Source organism: Corvus brachyrhynchos, unplaced genomic scaffold, assembly GCF_000691975.1.
Source record: "Corvus brachyrhynchos isolate BGI_N302 unplaced genomic scaffold, ASM69197v1 scaffold237, whole genome shotgun sequence".
Classification (NCBI taxonomy): domain Eukaryota; kingdom Metazoa; phylum Chordata; class Aves; order Passeriformes; family Corvidae; genus Corvus; species Corvus brachyrhynchos.
In genome coordinates, this window is record NW_008238959.1 from 1,629,491 (window position 1) to 1,655,447 (window position 25,957).

General features: G+C 40.2%; 2 protein-coding genes across 3 annotated transcripts; both read right to left on the minus strand.

Moving 5' to 3' along the window:
- Nucleotides 1-36: 36 nt before the first annotated feature.
- LOC103618671 (ovalbumin-related protein X) lies at nucleotides 37-11,574 on the minus strand. Its single transcript, XM_017738611.1, has 8 exons — nucleotides 8,070-11,574; nucleotides 6,803-6,987; nucleotides 6,177-6,239; nucleotides 4,740-4,868; nucleotides 3,854-3,971; nucleotides 2,918-3,060; nucleotides 2,479-2,634; nucleotides 37-1,735 (listed from the first exon to the last, which is right to left on the minus strand). Exons 2-8 carry the CDS (start codon nucleotides 6,968-6,970, stop codon nucleotides 1,322-1,324), a joined length of 1,191 nt encoding a protein of 396 aa, XP_017594100.1. The 5' UTR covers nucleotides 6,971-6,987; nucleotides 8,070-11,574; the 3' UTR covers nucleotides 37-1,321.
- Nucleotides 11,575-12,835: 1,261 nt separating this feature from the next.
- LOC108447723 (serpin B4-like) lies at nucleotides 12,836-18,791 on the minus strand. 2 transcript variants are annotated; one of them, XM_017738610.1, is made up of 8 exons: nucleotides 18,706-18,791; nucleotides 17,331-17,515; nucleotides 16,761-16,823; nucleotides 16,023-16,151; nucleotides 15,697-15,814; nucleotides 15,242-15,384; nucleotides 14,335-14,502; nucleotides 12,836-14,196 (listed from the first exon to the last, which is right to left on the minus strand). In XM_017738610.1, exons 2-8 carry the CDS (start codon nucleotides 17,496-17,498, stop codon nucleotides 13,792-13,794), a joined length of 1,194 nt encoding a protein of 397 aa, XP_017594099.1. In that variant the 5' UTR covers nucleotides 17,499-17,515; nucleotides 18,706-18,791; the 3' UTR covers nucleotides 12,836-13,791. The 2 variants fall into 2 exon arrangements, with proteins under 2 accessions (XP_017594099.1, XP_017594098.1); XM_017738609.1 differs by having other exon boundaries at nucleotides 16,023-16,211.
- Between the last annotated feature and the right edge of the window lie 7,166 nt (nucleotides 18,792-25,957).

The window sequence follows — 25,957 nt, forward strand, 5'->3', positions numbered from 1 at the left end:
AAAAACAGGAGGATTTGGTACTAAATCCCTTTTTGCTCACAACAGTTACCAATGTAACAATATTTTTAAGGGTTTGTCATCCAGAAAATTAGGAAAATTCACATAATTTCATGACAAGCATTTGTAACTTTCTTTTATTATTTTAAGAAAAAAATCAATTATATGCATCAAAATAAGTAATATGTGATTAGAATGAAAACAGGTTGTAATATTGTGCCAAAGATCCATATTTGGAGATGCTAGTGGACACAGAGGAAAAAAAGAGAATATTAGAATTCTCATGTATTTCTTGAAAACAGGAGATGTATTCTTGACTATCATGGGAATAGAGAAGCCCAGCTACATTCATGGAATAATAATGTATTTGAGTTTTTAACATCTGAGAGCTTTCCAGGAACAAATTGAAATTTACTTGCTAAGCAAGATCAACAGAGACAGAAATTATTTCAAAAGCTGTGTTTTTTCACAAAACTCACGTGGAGATCAGATTCTTTAACACCACTTACAGGATTTTTCACAAAAACCAAAATGCTCTCAAATTTGAAGTGACTTACAGTGTTTTAAACAAGAGTTCAGACAACTCTTTTGCCTGGCAGTTCTGAGTCTTGGATCATCTGGATCACCCAGATATCCATGTTTCAGGTTTTGAATCTATACTCTGTGACAAGGCACAACTGCACCTAGAGAAAGTTAGATGTCCTTGCACATTCCGCAGTGGAAGGGAAACTCTCCATGACTTTGGAGAACCACTGAAAGAAATTCAGTATTCAGGTGAGAGGACAGCTGTGGTGATGGTGGATATGTGCACCATTTCCCAACAGTTAAGTAAAAAAAAAATTTATGTGGGCACCAAATAATACCCTGCATAGCAGAATCTTGTCCACAAGCATCTCCTCCAGACTGGGGATCTAAAAGCTGGTGTTTCAGGAGCAACATGGGTTTGCTAGCAGGATAGAACCAAGGAGTGGGTTGAGCATAGCCCATGGCTTTCCATGTAATGGAATACCAAAGACTTGGAGGCATGTCTGCAACTAGTTCTTCAAGTGAAACCCATTCATTTGACCCCTGCCTGGCTTGTGAGTGCCTCTATTCTCTGTGGGCTCAGTCTTTGCTGGGCTCAATCAACACTGAAACCAGTCTGAGAAGGGAAAGGAGCAAACACACTGCTATTTCCTCACCTTCAGGTGCGTCTTTGCTATGGAAGCTTCAGGAAAGGTCATGACTTAGAGTAGCATTTCCACTTGGAGAAAATAGTGAGGATACGAGATTATACTAGAATACTAAAGGGGGTAGGCAAGCATTATTTCCAGCCCTTTTCTCTTTACGGAGAACAATATCTACCGAAGAAGAGGATCATGTTGCTTGGATTGTGTTTGATCAAGAAAAGGAATGGGTGGTCAGCCCTAAACTCTTCAAACTCAGAAGAGTGTTGGATGTCTTCTGTGTCATCTGCTGACCCAGCCTCCTCAGTGCCCTCTTCAGTGCCCTCTTCAGTGACTTCCAGGTACGCTTCATGGATGGCCTCAGATATCCTCAGGCTCTCTGCTGAAGAGATGCCAGAGAGATTGGCCGAGGGGCTGAACAGGTCGGTCATACCCAAGGATGTTAAGACAGATGTGAGGTTATATTTTTCCCCAATCTTCATGCGTGGGAGGTACACTTTCACTCTCTTCTTTTCCATCACCTTGGAACTGGTCCACTCTGTAAGTTTTTCAAAGCTGATTTTGTTCTCAAGCTGCAAAGAGAGGCAGGGAATTAAATGCCTGGGATGCAAATCCAACTTCTTCGTACCATTCATTTCTATCAAGGCTATGATAAAAGTAAAACCCCAACCAGAATGGTTCCTGAAGCACTTCCTATTGACATCCTTCTTGCAGTTTATTAATTGCCTCTATAGTACTGCCTGTCACTGTCCTTTTATTCAGTTCTTTACCAACTTGATACATCCCCTTTTGTCCAACTAGTCTTGTGTCTCATTAGGTACAACCCAACAGTTTCACAGCCTAGTAAATTAGTCAGCTTGTGAAAGAGATTGCAAAAAAAGGGACATGAAAATTTACCTGCAGTTTATAGTACCTAACAAATGCAAACTCTTCTACATATTTAATAACTCTACTTTATAATTTAAAAATATTGCTGAAATAAGAGTAATTGTTCATATATTGTAGACTGCATTAACTTTTCCCTTACTTGAGTACGGATATATAGTTTTGTAACACTGCCCATACACCCATCCTCTTCTGCAGAGCTGCAGCAGCCCTACACTGCTTTACCTTCATCTTATAAAACTGAGTTCAGGACTCTCCTAAGAGGCTCTGCCTGAGCACTTGGAAGCACCTGGGCAGATTTTGTGCTCCCCTGCCTGCCCAGCACAGCCATGGTGTGGGCAGCTGGGATGTCAATGGTCAGCAAAAGGTCTGACAGCAGCCAAGCTCCACTGAAGTCATAAATCTTCTGCTTGCCCTGCCAGGACCATACCTGCTCCAGGCCAGAGATGTCATCAGGCAGCAGCACCAACAGGCTCAGCTCTCCACTGGCATATGGAAGCTCCAGGATCTTAATTTTCTCTTCAGCCACTCTTGCCACTTTGAACGTGCCGTTCTGACACATCATTTGCACGGGTCTGCTCTCTTGCTGCAAAATCAGAAATGTGAGATGATGTCATGTGGGAGCAATTCTTTCCTTTGGTCAGACAAATGTACAAGGCCTGTGAAAGGACAGGACTCAATCTTCAATCACGCTGCCTTTGGAGAAGACCTGTGACTCCATTTTTGTATCATCTGCTGGTGTGCTCTGTCAGACACAGCTTTTGTAAATCTGACAGCGAGGGACCCAGGTAAATCACCCAGCCGATGACAACAGAATTGTAAATACCACAAATACACAGCTGGCCAGAAGTGTGTCTGTGCCCTCCTACCTCTGTCACATTGAAGTGCACTTCTTGAGTGTCTTCTTCCTTAAATGCAGTTTTCCATATCCCTTTGAAGTAAATGGCATTCACAAGGACCAGCGCAGTGTGGAGATTAACAGAGCTTGGTTCAAGGAAATCCTGGATCTGTCCTGTAAGAGAGAAGCAGGGCACAGAGTGGTAAGTTTCATAGCAGTAGTCTTGTGTTTTAGAAGTCAATCAATATACTGCTCCTTCACTTGGTTTTTCCTTCTCCAAAAGTCTGCACATGGAATTAAGGTTCATGAGGATGATTTAATAATACACAGAAAGACTGTCATCTGGCCAGACATTTCTGCAAGAGAACAGGTAGGTTCAAGAGTTTTATAGATCCCTAGGAATATTTCTAACCAGTGCTTGGAAAAAAAAAAAAGATTTATACAGATAAGAAGGAAAGGGAGAGGGAAGGACCAACACAGATTTTCTCTTTCTCACTGTGTTTCTTTCTCACAGTTCACTCTCGTTTCCCCCCCCAGCCCCCCCCCCAACACAATAAATACACACCAGATTCTGAAACATTTATTTCCCACCATCAGCTTAGTGTGCATTTCTTTCTCCCCTGGAAGTCCACTTCTTATCTTCCAGCACATCCTTGTAAATTATGCCAATATTCTAGAGAAGCTGGGACTAACCTTGCATGAGTTAAGCTCTCCAGACACAAAAATTGTGCATATAAAGTGTGCATATTATGTGTGCATATTGTGGCACCTCTGCCCTTCCTTGCCAGATGGACTTAAAGCACTCTGTCACTGCCACACAGGTGCAATAGAGTTATATCTTTCCACAGAAAATATCCACTAATGGGGACAGGAGGAGGAAATTTCTCCACTAATGTTTAGTCTTCTCAGAGATTGCTAAAATACAGTTGTCAGAGGGAAGTATATTTCATAATCTTGTCTGACTTACCATTTGTCTGATTTTTCACCCAGGAATTAATGCGCTGTCTGGCTTGATTAGATGCTGTTTTGAAGTTGACCATTTCTAGACCAGATTTGTACAGTTTCTTCACACATTTTAAGTAGATCTGTAAAGACACCAATTGTAGCCACCAAACTAGTAATTTTTTAAAAACAGTATGAAAGTGAAATAAAATATGGCTAATAGGATTTTTATAGTGATGTCATGGTTAAGGTGTTCTCATTGCTTATTTCCTGAATGAATTTGCAAAAACTGAGCCAGAAAAATTATTGTGTTTTATGACAATTTCAGAACTGACATCTTTACTACGTGACCAGCTAAGAGCATATATTACAGAAGTTTAAGTATTTTCAGGAAGAAAGCCTAATCCAAACCCACTGTTTTCAGGTTCATTTCAGACTGTCTTATTATCTTTAAGTCCACTTCCTTTTTTTGAAGCATTTTTCCTTATTTTTAAAGGTAAGAAATTCCTTCGATTAGAATATTTGTATCTTTTGTTTTGGAAATGTGAAAGAAAGATTTTGACACTTTCAAAATTTGTTTTTGAGGTGAGTTTTCAAGCAAAGAAAATGCCAAAGTCAAATTATTTTCTGGAAAAAAACCAAGCAACCAATTAAAATGAAATGCATTGGGGGAGCAAGTGGGGAATGCGGAATTACATTACTAATAATTTTGTTTATTACTCCATTCATTTTTTAATAGGGCCATATTTTTGCCTCAAATTGCTTTTCATTTAGACTGTTGCCAGGGCCATGGCAAAGGCAAAAGCCATGCAAATCCACACCAGTAGGGACCATTGGATTAACTGATCACCTGCTCTGGCCAGTCTTCCTGGATTACAGAATTATACAGGGTTTAGCAAAAGATCACTTACCGGTAGGATTTGACTCGTCCTTTCAGCATAAAGTCTGTTGGCAATGTGGAGTGAATAATTGGCTTTGGGTGCAGTGATATCAGAGAGGATTTCTTTAAACAGTAGGTGGATATTGACAGACTTGCCACACTGAGTTGTTGATAAGAAGACAGAAAAGCACAGCTCTTAGGTTATTTTATAAGAGGATTTTTTAATCAGGTACAAATAACATGGGAAAACACACAGTGTTTGAACATTTGCAAATGAACATGTAATACAGTCTGAGAGTTCCGTGGGAGGGATGTTCAGCATAAGCAACTAATGATGTAGAATTCATTCACAGGCTATGATGCCACTCATTCTAGTGGCAACAAGCAAAAAACTTCACTGATGAATCTGAAATCACGTAGCTCAGGAATGAGGTGGAAAAAAGAAAAATGCAGGTGTTAATTAGTGCAACTGGTGACTTGTCATAGATACACAGCCTCTAATTCCCAGCTGCTGCTTGCATTTCCATGACAGTTTTTTGCAGAAGCTGCAGATGGAAGAAGAGAGCTAGATGGCAAGGGAGTCAGGAAGTGTCTTGAAACACAGTGAAAAAATGAATCACCTGTCTCAAGTCCCAAGAACGGTATTCCAGGTGACACAGGCTAAAAGCATGTAAGGAAATTGCACAATGATAAACAGTAGCTGGGACTTTATTTTTTGAGAATAATTGTGTTGAACTGCTCCTTTCTAAATGCTTAATGAGCCCCTAAATGCTCTAGCTTTAGATACTACCTTTATCAAAAAAAAAAAAGTCTCATCTTTTTTTAAGTCCCTCCTTGTGTTTTGGATCCCAAGTGAATGGGGACAGACCAGGCTCCAGGGCTTTTGTTACCTTTACAGAGGCAGCAGATGGGCAAAAGCATACAGGTGGTATCCCAGTACCTTGGGACCCCTCATGGTTCTCTTGGGGTAGAGGTGGGAATTGGAGTCTGGAAAAGTCCCTGTAGCTTTGTAAGAGTGTGGTTACTTTCCATCCTTTGAGGATTCTGGGCTCTTTTCTACTGTAGCATCTTCCTGTCCCACTTTGGGGTCTCAGCTGCAAGTCTGCCTACTGTACCCTGGCTTCAGGTACTGAGACCCTTTCAAGTACCCCACCAGCATCTGCAGGAGTGGAGTTCATTTACATAAAAGTGCATCCTGGTGCCCAAAGCATCCTGCCACTTACAATATGTGCAGCCTTCTTTTTCTGGTGGTGTTTTGGGGTTTTTGTTTGTTTGTTTTTGTTGTTGGTTTTTTGCTTGGCATTTGTTTTGTTGCTGTTTTTCTTCGGGATTTGGTAGTTTGTTGTACTTTTTTTTAACTTACATCTCTTAAGAGAATTAGCAAAGGTTTGGGAAGGTGTTGAACCTACTAGAAGCACAATTAAAACAGTCTATTCTCAGGAAAAATGTGAAAGAGAAATCAATGTACCTTAGATTTCTGTACCTTGGTCTGCATACTTCCAAGTCCTGCAATTTTGTCAAAGTGAAGAACCTGCAATTGAAAGTAGAAATTGGGTATGTGAAGTCACTGATGTTTGTGCTAAAACTGTAGGTTTTCACTAACCAAGTCTGATTAGCACATGGATGAACTGAGAAATTTCATGTGAGCTTTAAACCAGGTGCCACACTGAAAATTTGTGACGGTGATCTTCAGCTTAAATCCCTTCTTTACCAGTTAATGGCATTCGATCTATAAATCAGCTACAGCCTTACTGCATTGTATTTATAACTCTGACTCTTGTTTTCTGAAAATTTCATCTTTCGTATGTTTCAGGTTGTCCTTTCCACCTGGAAGGAATCAGGTCTGTGAGATAATATAAGCTGAAGCAAGAGACCTGCCTTAACCATTCTCCAAAACTGCTCTTTCTTAATGAAAACCAAAGGCTGTTCTTGCCCTTCATGGGGAAATGCAGTAAGTGAAAAGTAGCTCCAGAACCAAACCTCACAGTTTGGAAAGCCATTCTTTTTCTAGGCAGGTTTGGGAGATATAAATGGATAATCTGCTGCCTCTTTGAATGGGATCAAAGAGAGTTTGTACCCCTTTATGTAGCTTACCTTCTCCATCTGATACTCAGTGTTATTTCTTGCTCCCAGATAGACCATGGCCAAGGCTGCAATCATGCTCAGGGGGCAATAAAAGATGTTGTCGTTGGGACGGTGAAATTTCACCTCTTTGAATACATCAAAACAAAATTCTGCATTTGCTGCATTGATGGAACCCATTGTGAAATCAGTGTTACCTAGAGCAAAGAGAAATATGACTTTATGGTCATGATATGAGGTGCTTGTTTTGAAAAGTACTGCCAATAGCCCAGAAACTGCCAGTTCCTTGCTGGTTTTGTGATGCTGAACCAGTGAATGAGGTGAAGCCTACAAATTCTGTGATCATTAGAAATATTGCAACTCCTGACCCATTTATATCTGAACATGTGTTTGCTTTCTTTTGGCGAGATACTATCTCATTAGCAAGATAGTACCTTATACTTGCCTTTTAGGAAATAGAAAGTTTCATCCACCCTTCGATAGGATAAATATAACATTGAATGGATGAGTTTCCCTGTGGCCATCCAGAGGGTTCTGAATGGTGTTTGAGACAATGCAAACTTAATATTTCATTTCTTCTGTGGCTGCTCTTGAACTTTAAATCAAATGTGGTCAACTCACTATACTCTTTATACACTTCTTACTGTTGCTTAGTACAACCAGCCACAAATTTGGAGGTTACTTTCCTCTAATTTATAAGAATAATAAGAGTAAGTTGCTCTGTAAACCCAGCCAGTTGCTTAGATGCTGACATATAAATTAAGGGGGGTTCTGTCCTGCAGTCCTGTTTCAGATATTTAATCTCTGCTGATGGTTTTTAGCACAAGCATGCATATATTTACATATATATATGTATACACACACATATATAAATATATATAGAATATATGGGTTTTGGCAGGGAGCGAGATTGAGAAAAGAGAAATGCCTTTATTCCCAATGATTAAAATTATAGAAGGATAGTTTTGATGTGACAACAGATTTTCAGTGAAAAAGAACTCTTTCTACTCAATGCTGTGGTGCACAAGCCATGTATTTTGCACACTTAAAAGTATTTGACAGTCAAACAGTGCAAGATATATTGATAAGGCAAGGCAAAATTACTGTATATGCTGTGTTTTTACATACCTGTCTTATATTTACATACATGTCTTATATTTACATACATATTTACATACATGTCTTATATTTACCTTAAAGTTCTTAAACATAATATCACTTTTTTGTACATCTTAAAGAATACAAATTAGAAATGACATTTTCTTGGAGAAATACTTACCCCACAGACTTCAAAGAGGCATGTAATAATCCAGCTGAACCTAAACAGCTCCCTGAGCTGTTGGTGATATATACTGCACGATTTGAGACACTCCCACTGTTGCCTTCAAGAAGTCATCTTTTCACTCACTGCCTTTTGTCACAACCTCTTGATTAATTGCATTTTGAAACATTGAGCAGAGCAGTTTCAAGCTGGTACTCTGTCTTCAGCAAGCCAACCTTTATTTACTGAAGTAAAACTGGATTTAAAAAAGAATTATTTAAGCTTTTGCTGTAACTTTCTCTTCTCCTCAGCTGTGAGGCACTGTCAGTGCTGAGATCAGTCTAACACAGTACTCCCACAAATCGAAGGGAAAGGTGGATGCTGGGCTAACTGCTGGAAGTCTGGTAGATATGCAATGACCCACTGCAGCATCTGTGCAGTGGGACAGAGGGAAGTTCCTCAGGAATGGTGGCCATCTGACCTTGCCAAAATAATGCAATTCCGAGCAAAGCCAGCTGCAGGATGGTCATTCTATTGAGAAGGCTTTGAAATGGATTTTTTTTCCATGTTAGAACCCAAAACTTTCTGTTTATTTTTCAAGACTGAAGTAGCACTGAAAGGTGCTTTGATCTGACAAAATGCAGAATTATGTTCCTGGAGTCCAGAGACTGGTGTGGTGTATAGCTTGTACTTGTTAAAAGTACAGCCACATCTATTTCTTTGCCTAGGTGAGACTACAGTATGTTACCTGAGGTCTAACTATGAGGGTTTATAGCATAGGTGTGCAGGAGGAGGGGAGAAGGGCTCTGAGGAGAGAGCACATTTTGCTAAAACCTCATTTTGATGAAAACATTTAGAACAACAGTGTTGAGATGACTTAGAGGCCTGAAGATGGGCATGGAAGAGGAAGAGATTTGAGGAACGGTCAGGAATTACTTATTTCCTGGGCTGTAAGCCTGACCCCAGAGTATTCAGGTATTCAGAAATTTGTGTAAACTAGCCAGTGGGATTTAAAGGATGACTGAGAGTCAGCTTTTAATTTTCATTCTGTGCAGGTCATGGCAACAAGGCCCATGGTAGTTGCACAGGCCATTCTCATAGATCTTCCATACCTTGTAACTATGGCAGGTGAATAAGCTACAGAATCTGTCTGCAGGAACATTCATGGTCTGTTAGACAATCATAATGCACAATATAAAATATAATTCAATTGTAAAAAGCTATTACTCTTTATTGAATAATAGACTTGATGAACAGTAAAAAAACAAATCTGGCATCTGTAAAGGCGATGGGGATAAGAGAAATACAAATTTGTACATATTAAGTCACAGAGCATACAACAGTAGGTGCACCCTCTGTGAAAGGGAATGGGAGCTACTTTATCCTTAACAGTGCTGTTTGTTTTGCTGAAATGCAGGGATGTGTGTGCAGAGCCTGATAATTGGGGTGGCTTTTAGTTTCCCAATTCAGAATGAGGATGTTGTAGCAGCAATAAGGATGGGAAAAGCTGAAGATAAGAAGGAGCCTTCCTCTCACCTTGTTCAATGCTCCTTATTCTGTGACCTGGGCTGCTGTAGCTTTTACTTTATCCATACTTATCAAACCATTACTGCCTGAGGGCACAGGTTTTGTGTGCAAAGGGCTGTCATGTGTCTTTTCTTATTCTCCCATTTTCACATATTCACATTAGAGTTCCAGCTATTGCTCAGCAGCTGCTCAAGCACATCTTTAGGGCTTCCATGAAGAATTTTCCTGGGTACCCACATTCCTTTGCAGGCTATGGTTCAATTTGTTTGTGTGGACCTCCATGGAGATTGTCCAGGAAGGACCCAACCAACACTGCTAAAATGGCCATCTCTTTGCACAATGTCCAAGATTTTCTCAAAAAACATTTTGTTACACCAACTCTTCTGGGAGGGGGCATGTAGGTCTTTCTGGTTTGCTGTCCCATGTAATATATTTGCCTTCTTTGTACACTCTACATTTCATATGTCTACCTATGGAACACGCTCACCACAACAATCTCTACGCACAGGTACAGTGGTTGAACATCAGAAAACTGCTCAGTTACTGAATTATGTAATCTACCCTAATGTGAAAAACTACTTTGCCAAGACAGGCAAGATGGTTTAAAACATCCAAAGTAGAAAAGCTCATGGAAGAAAGAAAGTCTGGTTCTGCCAGCAATCATGGCTGGGGCAGTACAACTTCTCCAGAAAACAGTCTGTAACTGCAAAACCTTGGGTTAATTTTGGGCATTTTTAATACATCAACTGCTAGTGCAAAAGTGGTTGAATCAGCCCAGGAGTAGATGCAAATTCTGATCACCATTGGCTATCTGTATGCAGTCACCAACAAACAACTGCTCTTTCATAACTTTGCCTGGGAAAAACAGATGCTTCTCCTGAAATTCAAAAGCTACAAGTGTAGTACTTCAAACAAAGCAAGACAAACGAGTTAAAATCTGTTTCATATCCATGTTTGTCCCAAAAAAGGGCTGAGCAAGGACTCTGCTGCCCTTTGTGCCTAAACCAATACGTGGTGTTTGCCCCTCTTCCCTGATGTTGGCATAAAAAAGGAGACACCAAGGAGCTGGGAAAACAGCTCTTTCCAGCATTTCTCTGTTCTCATTTTCACATTTAATTTCTTCTGGTGGCTCAGGCACTACCGGGCAGTGTTCGAGAGTAATGTTTGCTTGTGCTTTGGGTGGCCTGTCCATCTGCATCACACAGACTGTGCACTTTACTGCACCTGAGTGTCTTTCTTACTGGTGTCATAAGGAACCAGGACTTCCTACCATAAAACCTTCTACCAGTTAGATTTTGAGGGAAATAAACACTAGTCTTATTCATATGGGGGTGGAGGTGAAGTGTGACTCAAAGCTGCCCTCTTTGGCTTTTTCAGTGGCAATCCAAAAATCTCCTTTTACTCTTCTTGTCTATCCATTGCAAAGCTTTTGAAGATATAATAAAAATTATGTTATACATGGGTACTAAGAAACTGTTTAAAGAAAAGCACAATTTCAGAGAAAACTCGGGAGAACTGCAACCATCGGAGAGAATAGAGTTCAGTGGAAATGTGAATATGTAAATCAAGAGTCACTCAGTAATCAGACTGTGAAAGACACAGATCTTTCTAGTGTGGGACAAATGTGTGTACCTTTCCATGGTTCATTATGCAAATAGTATTTGATATCTTTTGCTTTGCTTTTTGCCAGTCTACACATTTGTAGGCTGTCATGTGTGCTGGCGTGGTTCAACACTTGGCATCGAGCCTGTCCCTGGCGAGGAGGCAGGGAAAGGCCCCTCAGGGATATATCTGCTCCAGACAGCATTTGGAGTTTCCAACTTTTCTCTGCTCTGCAAGCTCTATCATTTGGCATTGCACTTTTACAAGCTACAGTTTCCCACAGAAGAAGCATTTGCTGCTAGAGTAGAGGGCTTAGCTTATATTTTTAAGTAAACATCTCTGATTTTGTGGGAGCACTGCCCTCCCCACTAGGAACTGCTACCACTACAAGAGCAGCAGGGGACTACTTTCCAGCTTCTGGTGTTTTGCCACCACATTTTTTAGATGTCTTGTAGATTAAAATGGCAATAAGAAAAAATGATGACATAAGGAGAAGATAGATTTTTTTATTATAATTTACACTATATTTTGTTGCTGGTTCTGAATTATCTAGATATCCCTAGAGCAAGTTTTTTTAATAAAAATTGTAAAACAAAATTACAATTGAAATACAGAATTCCTGTTGTGAGACTCGTGCTTTTGGGGATAATATCTTAAAGCACTTGCCTTTATCACATTAATTTTTTCTTTTACATTTTATCTGAAAATATATAGGCCTGATTGTGCAAGCTAATAAATTCTAATCCGGTTCATACTCTTTTTTAATTTTAACCTAAGTAATTTATAGTGAAGACAAACCAGATCTACATAAAATTCCAATGGCAGTTGTTGAAAAACATGTATAGCTGGTTTTTGCATACTTTATTTATCAGAGCTAACAGCCTGTGTTTTGTGTTCTCTTACCAGCTAATTGATATGAAAACTGTGTCTCTACAGGTAATTTTACTATTTCAGGCTGTATTTCATACTGCAATTGCAGCCATATGAGGTATCTCCACAGACTATAATGGGCCTGCTTTATTTAGCAATTCAATCTGTAATTTTTCCTACCTATCTCAGCATTTGGAAGAGCCCTTTGAATCATCAGTTCTACAATGGCACCAGTATGCTCGCAGTGTTTACCTTCTCCCCATCAGTGAGTAACAGGAAAAGGAGAAGTGAGTCATCAAAGAGTGGAATATTTTTCCTATAAAAGCAAGTATTCTTCATGTACCTGTGGATTTTGGACACTGCCTGCTGCCAAACTGGGCAGGCTGCTCCCTTCTTGTGACCCTGTGCTATTCCTTCCTACCACCTACTGCACAACATCCAGGAGGTGGTTTAGGGAACTAGATCATCAGCAAGCAAATTAGCTTTACCAGAAATTTTCCTCTTGGTTTGCGTCCCAGAGAACTGCTCATCCCCAAGTCAGGCAACTAATAGTGGTCACGTAACAGAGGGAACAGACTCAGGGTTTATGCACCCTAATGAATTGTCCAGTGCCTAAACTCAGCATGATGACTATTTAAAAGTGGAAGGTAGACTTCAGTGTCATCTACATTTTTGAAAAGGATTATCACTATTTGTACTTGCTATATTAGACTATTCCTCTGTCCACTTAATTCTGCAGACTACTACATTTAATATTTAGCTTGCAGTGGGTTTATCATGATAAATAATAATAATAATAAATAATAAAACAAACACAGGTTACCCATATAAATACAATCCCCAGAGATTTTAAAGTTTTTTTATGTTAATAATGAATAAAACAGCTGGGACAAGAAACTCACACTACCTGAGGGAAAACCAGAGCTGGCTTTTAGAGTGAGAATGGCGGATGTGGAAATTATGTGTATCATTCCCAGTCATCACACAGCAGGCTTTGTCAGAAAATTGTCCCATTACTCTGAAACTCTGTTATGGGGAAGCTTATAAAGAAGTTGGAGAATTTTCTTACACATATAGGGTTTTTCACAGAAAAAAAATAAGCAATGGGTCTTCCCTTCTTCAGAACAAGCAAAATTATACCAAAAAATATTCTGTCTTCTCTGCTCTCTGAGAACAAACCCTGACAGCTCCAGCTTGAAATACTGCCTCCAATCAATATTTAATAGGAGGCCTGAAGGAATACTTTGCTACTCCCCTATAAAGTGGTATTTTCTTTGAGACCTTAGCTAGGTAAGGCTAAAAGAGACCAAGTACCTGAGGTTATGCTTTTAGTGCAGATCCCTATCCTCCTGTCTACTTCATGTGAGAGAATGTGTCACTTATCTTTAGGGCACTAAAGTCATGGGTTTATTGGATCCATACTGCATTAGGAAAGACTCAAAGTAAAATTTTCTTTGAAGATGTCTCTAGAGGACTACAGCCTTTTGGCAAATACCACATAGTGTATTTTAAGGTAGGTGTCATTTTCGTAAGGCCTCCTAAAAGTAAAACATCCCTAAGGTTCACAGGGTTTAGGGTTTTATCTTTAATTTGGGTCTTCTCAGAAAGTCTTTTTATTTACAGCAAACCAGACTTCGGGATAAAATCTAGAGAAATGTCTTTTGTTTTCTCTTTTGTCCTTACTGCTTGCCAGTTGGGATGTAAGTGGGGAGAAAGATCTAATTTCCAATATAACCTCCTCTTAAGGAGAGGAATATCTTCCAAAGAAGAGAATGGTGTTGGTTTGGTTGTGTCTGATGAAGAAGAGGAATGGATGGTCAGCTTTGAACTCGTAAGTTACTGGGCGACACAGAGGCATTGCAAGAAGCCCCATGGCACAACCTGCTTCAGTGCCCTCTTCATTGACTTCCACGATTGTCTTCTGGATGGCCTTGGACACAACCAAGCCATCTTTCATAGAGATTCCTGACAAATCAGCTTTTCCCCAGTCAAAAACATTCATTACTCCCATCTCCTTGAGAGTGTTGTTGAGAACATAACTTTCCTCCATCTTGAACTGGGGCAGGTGCACCTTCACTCTCAGCGGTTGCATCGTAGCCAAGCTGGTCCATTCTGCAAGTTTTTCATAGGTGAGGGCACATTCAAGCTGTAAGGGGGTATTGATAGTAATGATTGGCACCACAATGAATGCAAGGAAAGGAAGTCCAGTTTTTCCCACTTGTTTTCTGACCACACTGGAGCAGTGCTCTCTATGTACAGTACTAGATAGAAAACAAAGTGTTACCTGTTCTAGGCCAGTGAAGTCCTCACAGTCATCTTCAGGAAGAAGAATGAACATGCTTAGTTCATTATTGAAGTATTGGAGCTCTATGACTTTTGTTTTCAGTTCCTCTATGATGGCCATGTTAAAATACCCTTCTTGAAACATCATCTGCACAATCTTTCTCTCATTCTGAAACACATGAAACATATTAATCGGAAAATACAAAACTTATCACCTTGGTTTTCATTGGTTTCAGTATTGAGGTTAGAGTTCAGTTCAAAAGCATTATTTAAACTGGTCATGGGTTTAATGTACTTGTAACATTGATGTGTTCCTCTCAGCTGTAGTCCCAATGAAGTTATCCATTTTAGAAGCATAAAAGCTACATTTCCCTTTCTAATGGTGCCAAATTACTTTACTCACAACTTCATCGTTACACCCTTCTTTTTTTTGGCGCGTCAGATGAGGAAACTGATACATCTGATGCAACCATAAATTAAATTCGTCATGAATAATGCATACATTCCCCTGAGATAATTTGCCTTGAGTATATTTTTTCCCGAAAGCACGTACTGTTCTCTTCGTAAATAGTAGCAGAGAAACAGAATCCTCAGTTTCAATCTCGAGAGCAGACTATTTTTGAAACAGCACACTTAGCTGCAAAATCCCCAACAAAGTTAGTGCATGTACTCAGTGGATTTGGTCCAACAAGGATCTCAGCTGCACAAGAACAACTTCTGATATGAATTGGTAAAAACATTTACATATTTGGTTAGGAAAATGGACAGAAATACAGCCTTCTGTTCTGACAGAAGACCACTGTTTTGTCTTGGGATAACAGAAAGGAGAAAAGCCCTCTTCTGTTGGTACAGGAGACAGACATCTGACCTCCATCCCCCAGCTGCTTCAGTTCCTGCCCATACTGTACCTTGTTCAGGTGGAAATATGTTTCCTTTGTGTCTTCTTTCTTAAATTCTACTGCCCACTTTCCTTTAAAATAGATAGCGTTGACCAGGACAAGTACAGTAGAGGGATCAATAAAACCAGCAGCAAATAGGTCTTTGATTTTACCTTTAAAAATAATGAATTAAGAAGAATTATTACTTTGTTCTGGCAATCAGCTGACTTCGACTATTAATAGTAATTTCTTTAAAATTGAAAAGTGGTATAATTCTGTCAGACAAATGACAGGAAATTTATGTACAGCCTTGAAAACAAGGAACTCAAAGTATTTTTGTTCCTCTTACTACATTTATTTCCTATAGAGAAAAAAAAATAGTGCAGGTGTTTAATACATAAAAATCTTGCTATCTTTGGAAAAAAATGGAGAGTGATATTCCTAAGTGGTTCAACTGCAAGCCAACCTGCACATTTTTTCTTTACCTTTTGTTTCATTTTCAACCCAGAAGTTAATTTTGTCTCTGACCTCTTCTTCAGTGTATTTAAAATTTACTGGTTCCAGTTCTGCTCGATAGAATTTCTTTGTGGAATCCAAGTATTGCTGGAAAGTACAAATTGCAGAAGTTTATTGCAATGCAATGAGTTTATAAGATAGATGATTTCATGGCTTCAGGATAATTCCATGTAGTAGACCAGCAAGAAAGAAATGAGTGAAAAAGGCATATGTCCCTTTGTGCTTTATGACAGAAGACATTCTGCTGAGCTCCCCACTCCTAGGAGCTGTTACAAGGGACACCACAGTCACTTACCTGGAAGAATGGATAAGTAATTTCTCCAAAGAGCCTGTTGGCAATGGTGAGACAACAGCCTGGTCCGGGTTCACTGACTTCAGCCAACAGAGCCTGGAACTGGGAATGGACTCCTTCATCTTCTTCACACTTCAAACAGGAAAACAGATGTTTCGTGGTAGGCTTGATCTTTCCTATGCAAAGTTGGACCTGAGGGTGAATTGCAGCCTCACTCTGCTTGAGAAACCCTACTCCACCCAGCTGATAGAGGCATTGGAATAAATGCAGCAGGACACCACCACCTATCCCCCCGTGCCAGATGTACAGAATGACAAAACAGTTCCCCTTCAGGCCCACACCAATTCACCTCCAAACTACATTGTATCCTACAGTGATGTCTCTGTGCACTCTAAGCAAAGGGCTGCTGGTCTAGAGACTGGGAGAAGCAACCTCCAAGGTGCCTTTAGCATGCTCTGTAGTCAAACTTTTGCAGGTGGCAATTGAATAACTTATCACATTTTAGATTGGCACTGCTGTTTTGGTTAGAAACCTGTAATGAGAAGGCTAAGCTGTTGAAATGTGTGATCTCACAAGGCCCCTTAAATAACTAATAAAGGACCAGTAATAAGTAGGTCTGCAAATCTAGATGGAGAGGCTTATCAGCCCTGCTGTGCTTTCTGATTAAGTGATTGCCTTCAAGGAAAAAGGTTGACAAACTGGCTCCTGTTGCTTCAGCTCAGAGCTGCAATTGTGTCTTACCTCCTCAGAAGGGTATCTGTTTTCCTGTCTTGTACTGCTCAAAACTTCTCTGAAATGAAAGACCTGCAATGTAAATGTTGGGTGAATGCAGCTGAGTGGCGGTACTCCAAAGCTAAAGCAGTGTTGCAAGCCTGTCCCAAATCACAGCCAGACATAGTCCCTGGGGAAAGGCCCCTTTGTTCTTTACCATAAGATCCTTGCAAGTGAACAAGTAGCTTTAGCAGATGGCGAGTGCATGAAATCTTTCAAATCTTTCTACATGAGAAAGGAGGCTTTGGGTGTCCAGAGAAGGCAGAAAACCACATTAAAGGGAAGGAACTCTTCCGAGCCCTGGAGAGTGCAGGGATACCTCCAAAACACTTTCTTTAGCACTGGTGTATTCATTGAACAGTCAATTCAATAATAATGCTTAGTCTGAAGAAGTTTGGTATTAGGAACAGCATAATGTATTTTTAAAGGGCTCTCTGTGTGCATCAATCCTTTGGATGTTAGGAATTGTATCAGATGGTAAAACCAGCCTCTTGGCTCATATCTTGCCATTGTTCCCTTTTCAAAGCAGAGAAGACCTACCTCCTCAATCTGTTCTAGTGTGCTGCCCCTGGCTCCAAGGACAACCATTCCAAAGGCAGCTGACAGACTTAGCGGGGAGAAGAAGATGTTTTCATTTCTTTTTCTTTTTCTCAGCTCTCTGAAAAAGTCAAGACAGAACCTGGCATTGGCAGCACTGAGAGAGCACATCGTGGCACTGTGGTCACCTGAAACATGGGAAAAAATAATTTAGGCTTCTCATCCTTACACCTGCTATGTTTAGATGCCCTGGTAAGTTTTTTGCAATAGCTTGGCTATATTATTCTGTATTTCATGGAAATTCCCTTTTCATTACATTTGGGATTTCACAGTGAATCTGGAAACCAGCACCCTGCATAGCAGAAGAAACACATTTGCAGAAACAGTATTCTGAGTTGAGCTGCTTCTCCAGCTCACTCAAAAGCTATGGCTTTGCCACTCAGCCCTAACTTTGTCCTAACCACACTGCCAGCTCAGTTTATATCCTGATCGTTTTGCCTTGAGTTGTCCAGGCATAGCACTTATTAATTACACCCTTGATCATATCTTATTCTTTGTCTCTCTAAAAACTTTGTATTAGTCAGCTGTGCCTCACATACTGTATCCTTCTAAAACTGGTTGCTTAACAAATATTCAACAGAAAATGGAGCTACAGACAGGCTCATTTAGTAAGATTTTCAACTAAGACACATTGTGCAGTTGTAGAAAATTTCAGTCATATTTTTTTATTTCATCTGCAGCTGAAACTCTTTTTTCCAAGCACCCTTCAGTTACAATCACAATAATTACAAGGAGATCATCTTGAGTGTTCTGCAAAACTCTTCATATCTTAGACCTAGAACAGAGTTCCTTTCTTGTGACAGACTTTTCCCAGTGTCTTCATCCAGTAAAGTGTTGTAGAAGCATCTGATTATAAGAAAGTCAGTTCAGTATTTTAGAAGTTGCACTATTCTAAGTCACTTTTGATTTGATTCTAACTGTGTCTGAATAATTTCCTCCACACATGTAGTAAACATATTTCCCCAATACACAAGAAGAATTAAATTATCCATATAAACATTTGAAAGATGGAGCATTTTAGAAAGATTATGCTCTTATAAATTACTAGTCTGGGTCATACAGAAGAAGTGGCAAATGGTTTTAATCTTTAGACACACACTTGGAAAGTTTAGAAGTTCCATTGTGCGAGTTAAGCACAGATTCATCACACAGCCCATAAATTTTAATGTATGCAACTTGGAAATATTCTCACTTTCTTAAAATATGTCACATGCCATATAGATGTACCAAGCATGCATGTATATTACTAATGGACATATCAATCCTTAGACATTTCCTAGTTCTGTCATTTAGAATTAAAGATCATGGAGATATTTACCTTCTCCTCAGGACTGACGGTGTCAACTTGACAGTCGAGCTTGTTGATGGGGCCTCTGGAGCAATGGGATATAAAACCATTGCCACTCCCAGTGGCAGCATAAATTTCACTCATGATGAATCATATTCCTGTCTGTTGCAACCAGTTAGCATAATTAGGAGACCTGTTGTGGAATCTTGAATTTTTCCATATCCCTAGGAGTTCAGAAAGTAGTCACAATTTTAAATGGATACTAAGATGTAAAAAAATTCTAAGTAGTTATAAAAAAAGAAAGCAAACTCCTAGAAACAAAGGTGATTTCAGAGGGGGTTTTACCTGTAAAAAGTAAATTTTTCAAATTTTGATGTGTTTTGACATCAGAAGTGGCACCAATGAATGCAATATATAGTTTTTGTAGTAGAAACAATTATACTGATATAACCAGCCCACTGATTTAGTTCTGGGCTAAACTATATCCTAAGTTTAGTCCAGGACTTCTCATTACTCCTCATTTTTGTCTGTGTCTCTGAGGAAGTCTGATCATTGTCTTATGTTGCTTCAGCAAGGCATAGGCAGCAGGGACAGAGCAACCTACTTATAAGAAGTAGTATATTTCTGGTGTTATTTTCTGAAAAACAATCTTTCTTCACATTTAGGTTCATATAGTGTGTGGGTAAGCAAGTATCTGCACGAGTATATGCAAGCACTAACACTTACAACGCTGGTTTGTTACAAGTACTTAGTTATCACTGCTAACATATATTTACATATCAACCCAACCAGATACTATGCTTATCTGGTATTTAGGAAGCTCTGAAGGCAGTTTCCTATCAGTCATAAAGTACTCATGGGTTTAATTCTCTTTCGGTTTGAATTTTCCCAGAGCTTTTTCTTGGGAGGAAATAGAAATTAAAAACACAGTGTTCATTCAAGCCCTGAAAACAAGAGAGTCAGACCTGCACAGATTTTGCCTGAAGGAATGAAAGCCATGGAGTCTGGTTTAACTTGCTCAACACTGGGGCAAGAAAATTTCCCAAAGAAGCATCTGGCTTGCTTTCCTGGCTTCTGGCTGGACTCCACACAGTCACTTAAAAATCCACCTGCTGAGCCTGTTCCTCAGTGCTAAGGAAATTTCCCTGTCTGACCATCCAGGAGCCACTCTGGCAGTCACAGCTGCACCACCCAAGCTGGATGGAGGCCACTTTGCAGCTGCATCCCCCACACTCACACAGTCACACCAGGTTTCCTTACCATCACAGAGCCTCAGACATCTCAATCCTTAAAATAATTTAATCATGGTGCAATAACAAAATACCAGCTCAAGCTGGTGCCTCCAAGGAGGGACCCCAAACAAAGGAAACTCTGCACTTTTACACCCTCCCAATCTAAGTGTGGAGAAGTCCAAGGTCCTTGGCTCCTGCCGTGTCTTTGAGGCCAGGCCATAGGTGCCTGTGCCCTTTGTTCTGCACTGGATGGGCACTTCATGGCCCCTTGCCTGGGGCTCCCGCCCAGACCTCGGCCTGCAGCTGCACCCCAAGCTACCTGCACTGAATGGATGCCCCAAAACTCACATTGTCACCAAAGGGGAACTGCAGAGCAGAACTGGGCAGATGCTCTTCCCTTTCTTGTGGTGATGGGCTGTTCTCTGCATTCTGACTTTGGGCACTAGGCATAGCACACTTGGAGGAAAAATGTTGTGAAATATAAGAGGGGTAAAATATACAGGTAGGAGCTGCAAGATGTAACAGTTTTAAGTCAGGGTACCATCCAGGTGTCTCCCAGAACAGAAAGGAAATTATTTTCAAGCAGCAAGACACAACCAAGTATTTGGTTGGATACTGGCAATTTTTAATCCAAATTAATATTGTGAATGGAAAATTGCAATCCTGAAGCATGATAAATAATGCCCTTTGGGCACAGGGGTATGTGCTGAAGCCACAAGCACACTTAAAATACATTCTTCTGTGTAGGAATCTTTTAAGGCAAAGTTCAAGTTATCTAATATGCTCTCAGAGCGAAACACTACACTCTTAGCCACTGCTTAGTTTTCTGACACTTTTGAGCTCTTGTCTTAACTGTCTCAAGTGAACAGGTTTCTCCAGGTTTGTTCATCATTGTTTTTTATTCCTCTGGTTTTGTAGGCACTCCTGTTCTTAATTCATTTTGAGTTAATCTGAAGATTAACTGTGGCTCCATTGTTCCATTTGGTGGAGATTTGCTTCATATGAATCATTTTCTGTCAGTGGTCAAATTATAGATAATGGAGCTGGACAGGCATTCATTCCCAGAAAGGAACATTCTCTGCTGTTCTTCTAGTCCCCTGCTTTCCTATTCTCTTCTAGGTTAGTTTAGTGTAGGTTAGAGCGTGGCTTAGTCACAGATAGTTTTTTAATGGGAATGTCTGAGAAACCCAGGAGTTTTTTTTCAACTAGATTGAAGGATCTTCTGAATTGTAGGTTTTTAGGAGACTCACTGTGCAAGTGCTTGCTGGGAAAGGCAAAGCTACATATCATCCTGCTAAACAGAGGGCTGGACTAAGACCTGCACTGGATTTTCCAGATCTCTGACTCCCTTCTTGCTCTTTAAATAATGCAGAGGTTCATTGCAGGTCAGAGAAAAATGAAGAGGATTGAAGATGGTCGCAGTAGTCTCAGAATCAGGAGACTCTCTTTATTCCTTTCCATGGATAAGCCTCCTAACAGGAAAGGATAAATAGCAGGAGGACTTTTTCTAAAGGTTACAGAGTAGTAGTTGCTGAGATGCGTTGTGTGGAAAGGAAGATGGAGATGTAAAAGCACTGCAAGTACAAAGGAAGTGACAGATTTTGTTTCAGGTAGTTAGACTACTCTGTCAAGAATGCAGATTTCAAAGACAGCCCTTTTAGCTGGTGGTCAGATGCTTGTCATAGTAAAGTTGCTTTCAGGCACAGAGGAATGGATTGCAGACTGACCTGCTTTCTACACCTAAAATTCCACACATTTAGATAAGACTGTAAGTAGCACTACGTCCTTAGGGATAAGTTTTGTCCAGCACTCTTTACCTGTTTGCAGTTATTTGGGCTGAAATTCTCAAATCTTTCCTTCATTTTCCAGCAACATTTTTTTAATGTTTCTGATGGTCTTGGAGCCAGGACCAAGGTAATGAAGACTTTTCTATATGATCTTTAAACCACAAAGAGCTCTGATGACATGGATGAGATAAGCACAGGAAGGCCAAAGCAAGGAACAAAGATCCAGCTGCTGATGTCAATCAGCAGAACACAACCTCACATCGAGAAGCAATGACTCACTCTGTAGCAGAACAGACCACCAGCGTACCCCTTGTGATTATTCTTTGCTTCAAGAGAATGCAGGAAACTTGGATGTCTACAGTTCTCCCTTGGCTTTTTTCTCACTGTTTGCAGCCATACACTTCCCTTGCTGTCGGTGTCTGCAGGACGTAGTAGGGAAGCAGATCCTTGTCGAGGAACCAGAGGCTGATCTCAAGTTTAACACCAAAGGCTTTTCTTGTCCCTTTCATCTTACAAAATGAACGTTCTGCTACCACCCTGCTCAGGTGGTAATTACAGAGTACCTGATTTGTCTGAGGTTGCCTGTGAGTAAAGGTATCATTAGAAAAGTGGAGTTGCTGAATAACAAGAACAAAACAAGGACTCCTTTGATTTTCACTGCCCAGGAGGGCCCCCCTCCCTGTTTTGTCAGACAACTGCTACAACAAATAATGAGTCTTATACAGTACATCAGAGCAATTAGGGTGATAAAGTGTCTGTGGTGATCCACAGAAACTTTAGCGTGACAGAAAAATACCTCTTGAATTTGAGAAAGTTGGAGAGATTTCGGATGTTACTGATGGTCTCAGCTCATCTGGGAAGCACCACATGAACAGAGTCTGATATTCATTTCTGTGATCTCCAGGTTGTATGAGTCAGGAACCTATTGAAAACCAAGTATCAGCTTATAAATAGCACTGCTGTCTGCTGACTCTCCAATACTGGATTTACTGGCAACAAGGTGCAGGAATTGATGAGTGTGAACTTTGCAGAGACCTGGGGTACCTCATGCTGGCCATTCAACTCACCAGGGAAAAGGGGAGCCCACAGCTGTTGTTTTTCCACTTGAACTTCTTTGTGCACCAGAAGCATTTCCATGATTACAGTAAACCCCATTTACATTCCAGGGAAATTTAGACATGACACAAAATAACATGAAAATATTCTTCATCTTTGGTTCACTTATCAGCATCCAAAAACAGCTCTAGCAATACAGCCAGTTCTGCCTGTTGTACCTTCTCTGCTCACACCCTTTCTCACTTGTTCATGAGCTTTGACTAACAGGAAATTACATTTGTAGGCAGGGATGTCTGCATGTGTCTTCTTAACGGACTTCCATAGTGTAAGGTGTTATGACTACACAGATAAATATTTCTGCATGATGACCCTGTTTTATAATGCTGATTCAGGCTTTGTGAGTGATCTCATTTATAGTATGTCTGGATATCATTTCTTTGTGGCAATTTAAATCATTTTATAAGCCATATTTCTTTACCTTAAGAGCAAGTGCATTTTTCAAAGCCGTGTGATACAGAATGTCCATACATATTCCTCTCCTGGTTCTGCCTCAGTGCATGACTATTTTTGTCAGTCATCACTGTGGGATGCAGTAGAAAATAGGAAATTTCCTTTGCATTTTAAGAATGAGTCTGTTTCTCTATATTGCTTAGACAGTGAAAAAGATAATAAATATTTTCATGCAATGGAGCTGTTGTTGTTAACTTTGGTTAGAAATGACAGAACTGTGGCTGGAAGGAGCTTTGAGATTCCTGGTGCATCTGCTGCCCTAAGGTAGAATGAGAGATCTAGATTACAGCTGATAGGTGTTTGTTGAACCTGTTTTTGAAGCTTCTAGACAAAGAGTTTCCAAACCTCTGTTCCATTTCTGTTCTTCCTTATTCCTGAAGTTTTAACTCAACTTTGTCCTAAGTTGTCCTGACTGTAAATTAAAACTGTTACCTCCAGTTATCTTTAAACTTGGTATGTGCTGATGGCCAAGCTGTTCAAGTACTTATTAGTCAGTTTATCCTTTGAACAAGACGTAGCATTTGGGAGTGTATCCCTGGTCATAAAATGTAATTATTGTAGATGTACTCATAGCCAGGACATTAACACTGCGCTAATCACACTACCCAAAACCTGTGGGTATTGGTAGCTACTGAGCTACTTTAACAAATTATGGACTTGGAAACTTGAAATACCCTTCAGGGCTGCTCAGCCCTGTAGCACATTGTGTAATTTTCACCACTCTGAGGAGAAAGGTACTGCTTTTGGCCATCATTCTGGATGTTAAAAATAATTGCTCTTCCTCGTTCCTGCGACAGCCCTTGTGGTATGATTTCCATAGCTAGTCAAATTGTGCAGTGGCTCAGTAGTCCTATATGTTATTTGTATAAATGTTAGTGTGGATATTCTTGCCAGTCCTTACGGCTAGTGAAATCAGATGTATCATAGGTCCAGAAATGGAGCATAAGTATTTGCCAATATTGTGCACATATTGTTAGTGACCGAGTTTTGAAAACAAAGTGAGATTTGAAAATATCCTTCCTAAGCAGCCAAGCACTGTGAGGAACTGGCAGGTGGATAACTTGAAAACGCAGGGTCAAATTTTCAGCCAATGTAAACTGATTCAGCTCCAGATGAGGTGAGAAAAGAGAATTTGTTCCCATGGAAAAAGGTTCTTCTTCAGGCCACAGAATAATATTGGTGTGTAAATGGTATGTTTCCACATACTGCCATGGAATTTGTACAATAAATCATTTCATCATTCTGCAATTCAAATTCCTACATTCCTGGGGTAACCAAGGACTACTGAACTGTCCTGAAAATAAGTTCTCTACATCTCTTCACATTTCTGCTTTCCATCAGTTCCACTGATTTTTACCATTGATAAAGATTTTGCTCTCATATTATCCTGGATAAATTTGACAACCCTTTCTTTTCTGGCCTGGCTGTAACCCAGACACATCACCTTGTGAATCCCAGACACTTGTATCCCAGCTGGTTGTAAACCTTTGTGTATAATCTAACGGGGAACCTGCGACCAGCGTCACTTACCAACAACCTTCCTAAAACAAGATACTTTTACTATACAGAATAAGATATTAAAGAAAACTTGACTTTAACACATTCTGCTTCCAAGAACCACTATTTCATGCAGAACATGCAAAGTAGTCCCTGCTATTGTGTTCTTGAGTAATCACTGGATGCAAACAAGAATGTCTTGACAGAACATGATGTCCAATAGCTTCAGTATTTGGCCTGGGACACCCGAGTGAAATCCATACACAGAAGTGCCTCGCGGTGCTCCAGACGAAGGCAGGTATCTGACTGCAACATGCTGATGAAGGGACATTTAAGGGTGTGTGTGGGAAATCATGACACAACACTTCCCTTGTAGCTCTCTGCGTGCCAGTGGAACAGAGTCCCCATGGTACAGAAGCACCCACAGTGCTGATGCAGGGGGAAAGCCCCATTTGGCCATTTTCCTAAACCTCCTTCTTGTACAAAGTAAACATTACCAGTAAGCCATGGGAGGTAAACAGGATCTGGAACACCATCAAATGCCTGTGGGTTGACTTCAAAGCACTGACCCTGCCAGCAAGCCTTCTCATTTGAGAGTGGGGAAAGTGTTCCACTACGTCTTCATTCGCAGAGCTGCAGTTTACTGTATATTTAAGATGTGGTTAATTTTTTCCTCCTGTATTTGTAAACCAGAAACAGGATGTACCCATAAATATATTCTCCCTTTGTCTGCTTTTGTGCTACACAGAGAAACAAAACTCTGTGTGTTCATTTCTAAATCGAGACTTCAAGACAGCCCTTTTTTCTTCCTGCTCAGCTGGAGAACTGGGACTGAATTCTGTTCTCAAACATGAGTGTAAATCTATCATAACTCCACCAATACCTGTTCACTGACAATTTAATAGTTTATAAACAAATGTCGTGTAATTGCAGAAAATTGTATAGGCAGAAGAGACCAGAATTAGACCATATTTGCTTTTGCAGTACAGTTCAGCAACGGCCAAAATATATCAACACTGTTTTAGCCAGAAATCCCAAAAGACCATCGTGCAAGCTGCTGTGAACACAGTCAGCTCCATCCCAGTCACACTCAGTGCACCTCAGTGCAGACACAAGACAATTGCATTAATATATTCTGAAAATAATATGGTACTTTAGAGGGATTTTCAACCATTATGGAATTCTGGATCAGGAAATACT

Coding starts and splice junctions, on each gene's coding strand:
- LOC103618671 (XM_017738611.1), bottom strand. CDS start 6,970: ATGGGTTCCATCAATGCAGCAAATGCAGAATTTTGTTTTGATGTATTC. Junction 4,869..6,176: donor CCAAGGTACAGAAATCTAAG/GTACATTGATTT, acceptor TCAACAACTCAG/TGTGGCAAGTCTGTCAATAT. Junction 3,061..3,853: donor GGTGAAAAATCAGACAAATG/GTAAGTCAGACA, acceptor TCTCTCTTACAG/GACAGATCCAGGATTTCCTT.
- LOC108447723 (XM_017738609.1), bottom strand. CDS start 17,498: ATGTGCTCTCTCAGTGCTGCCAATGCCAGGTTCTGTCTTGACTTTTTC. Junction 16,824..17,330: donor CACTAGAACAGATTGAGGAG/GTAGGTCTTCTC, acceptor TTTACATTGCAG/GTCTTTCATTTCAGAGAAGT. Junction 16,212..16,760: donor ACAGATACCCTTCTGAGGAG/GTAAGACACAAT, acceptor ATTCACCCTCAG/GTCCAACTTTGCATAGGAAA.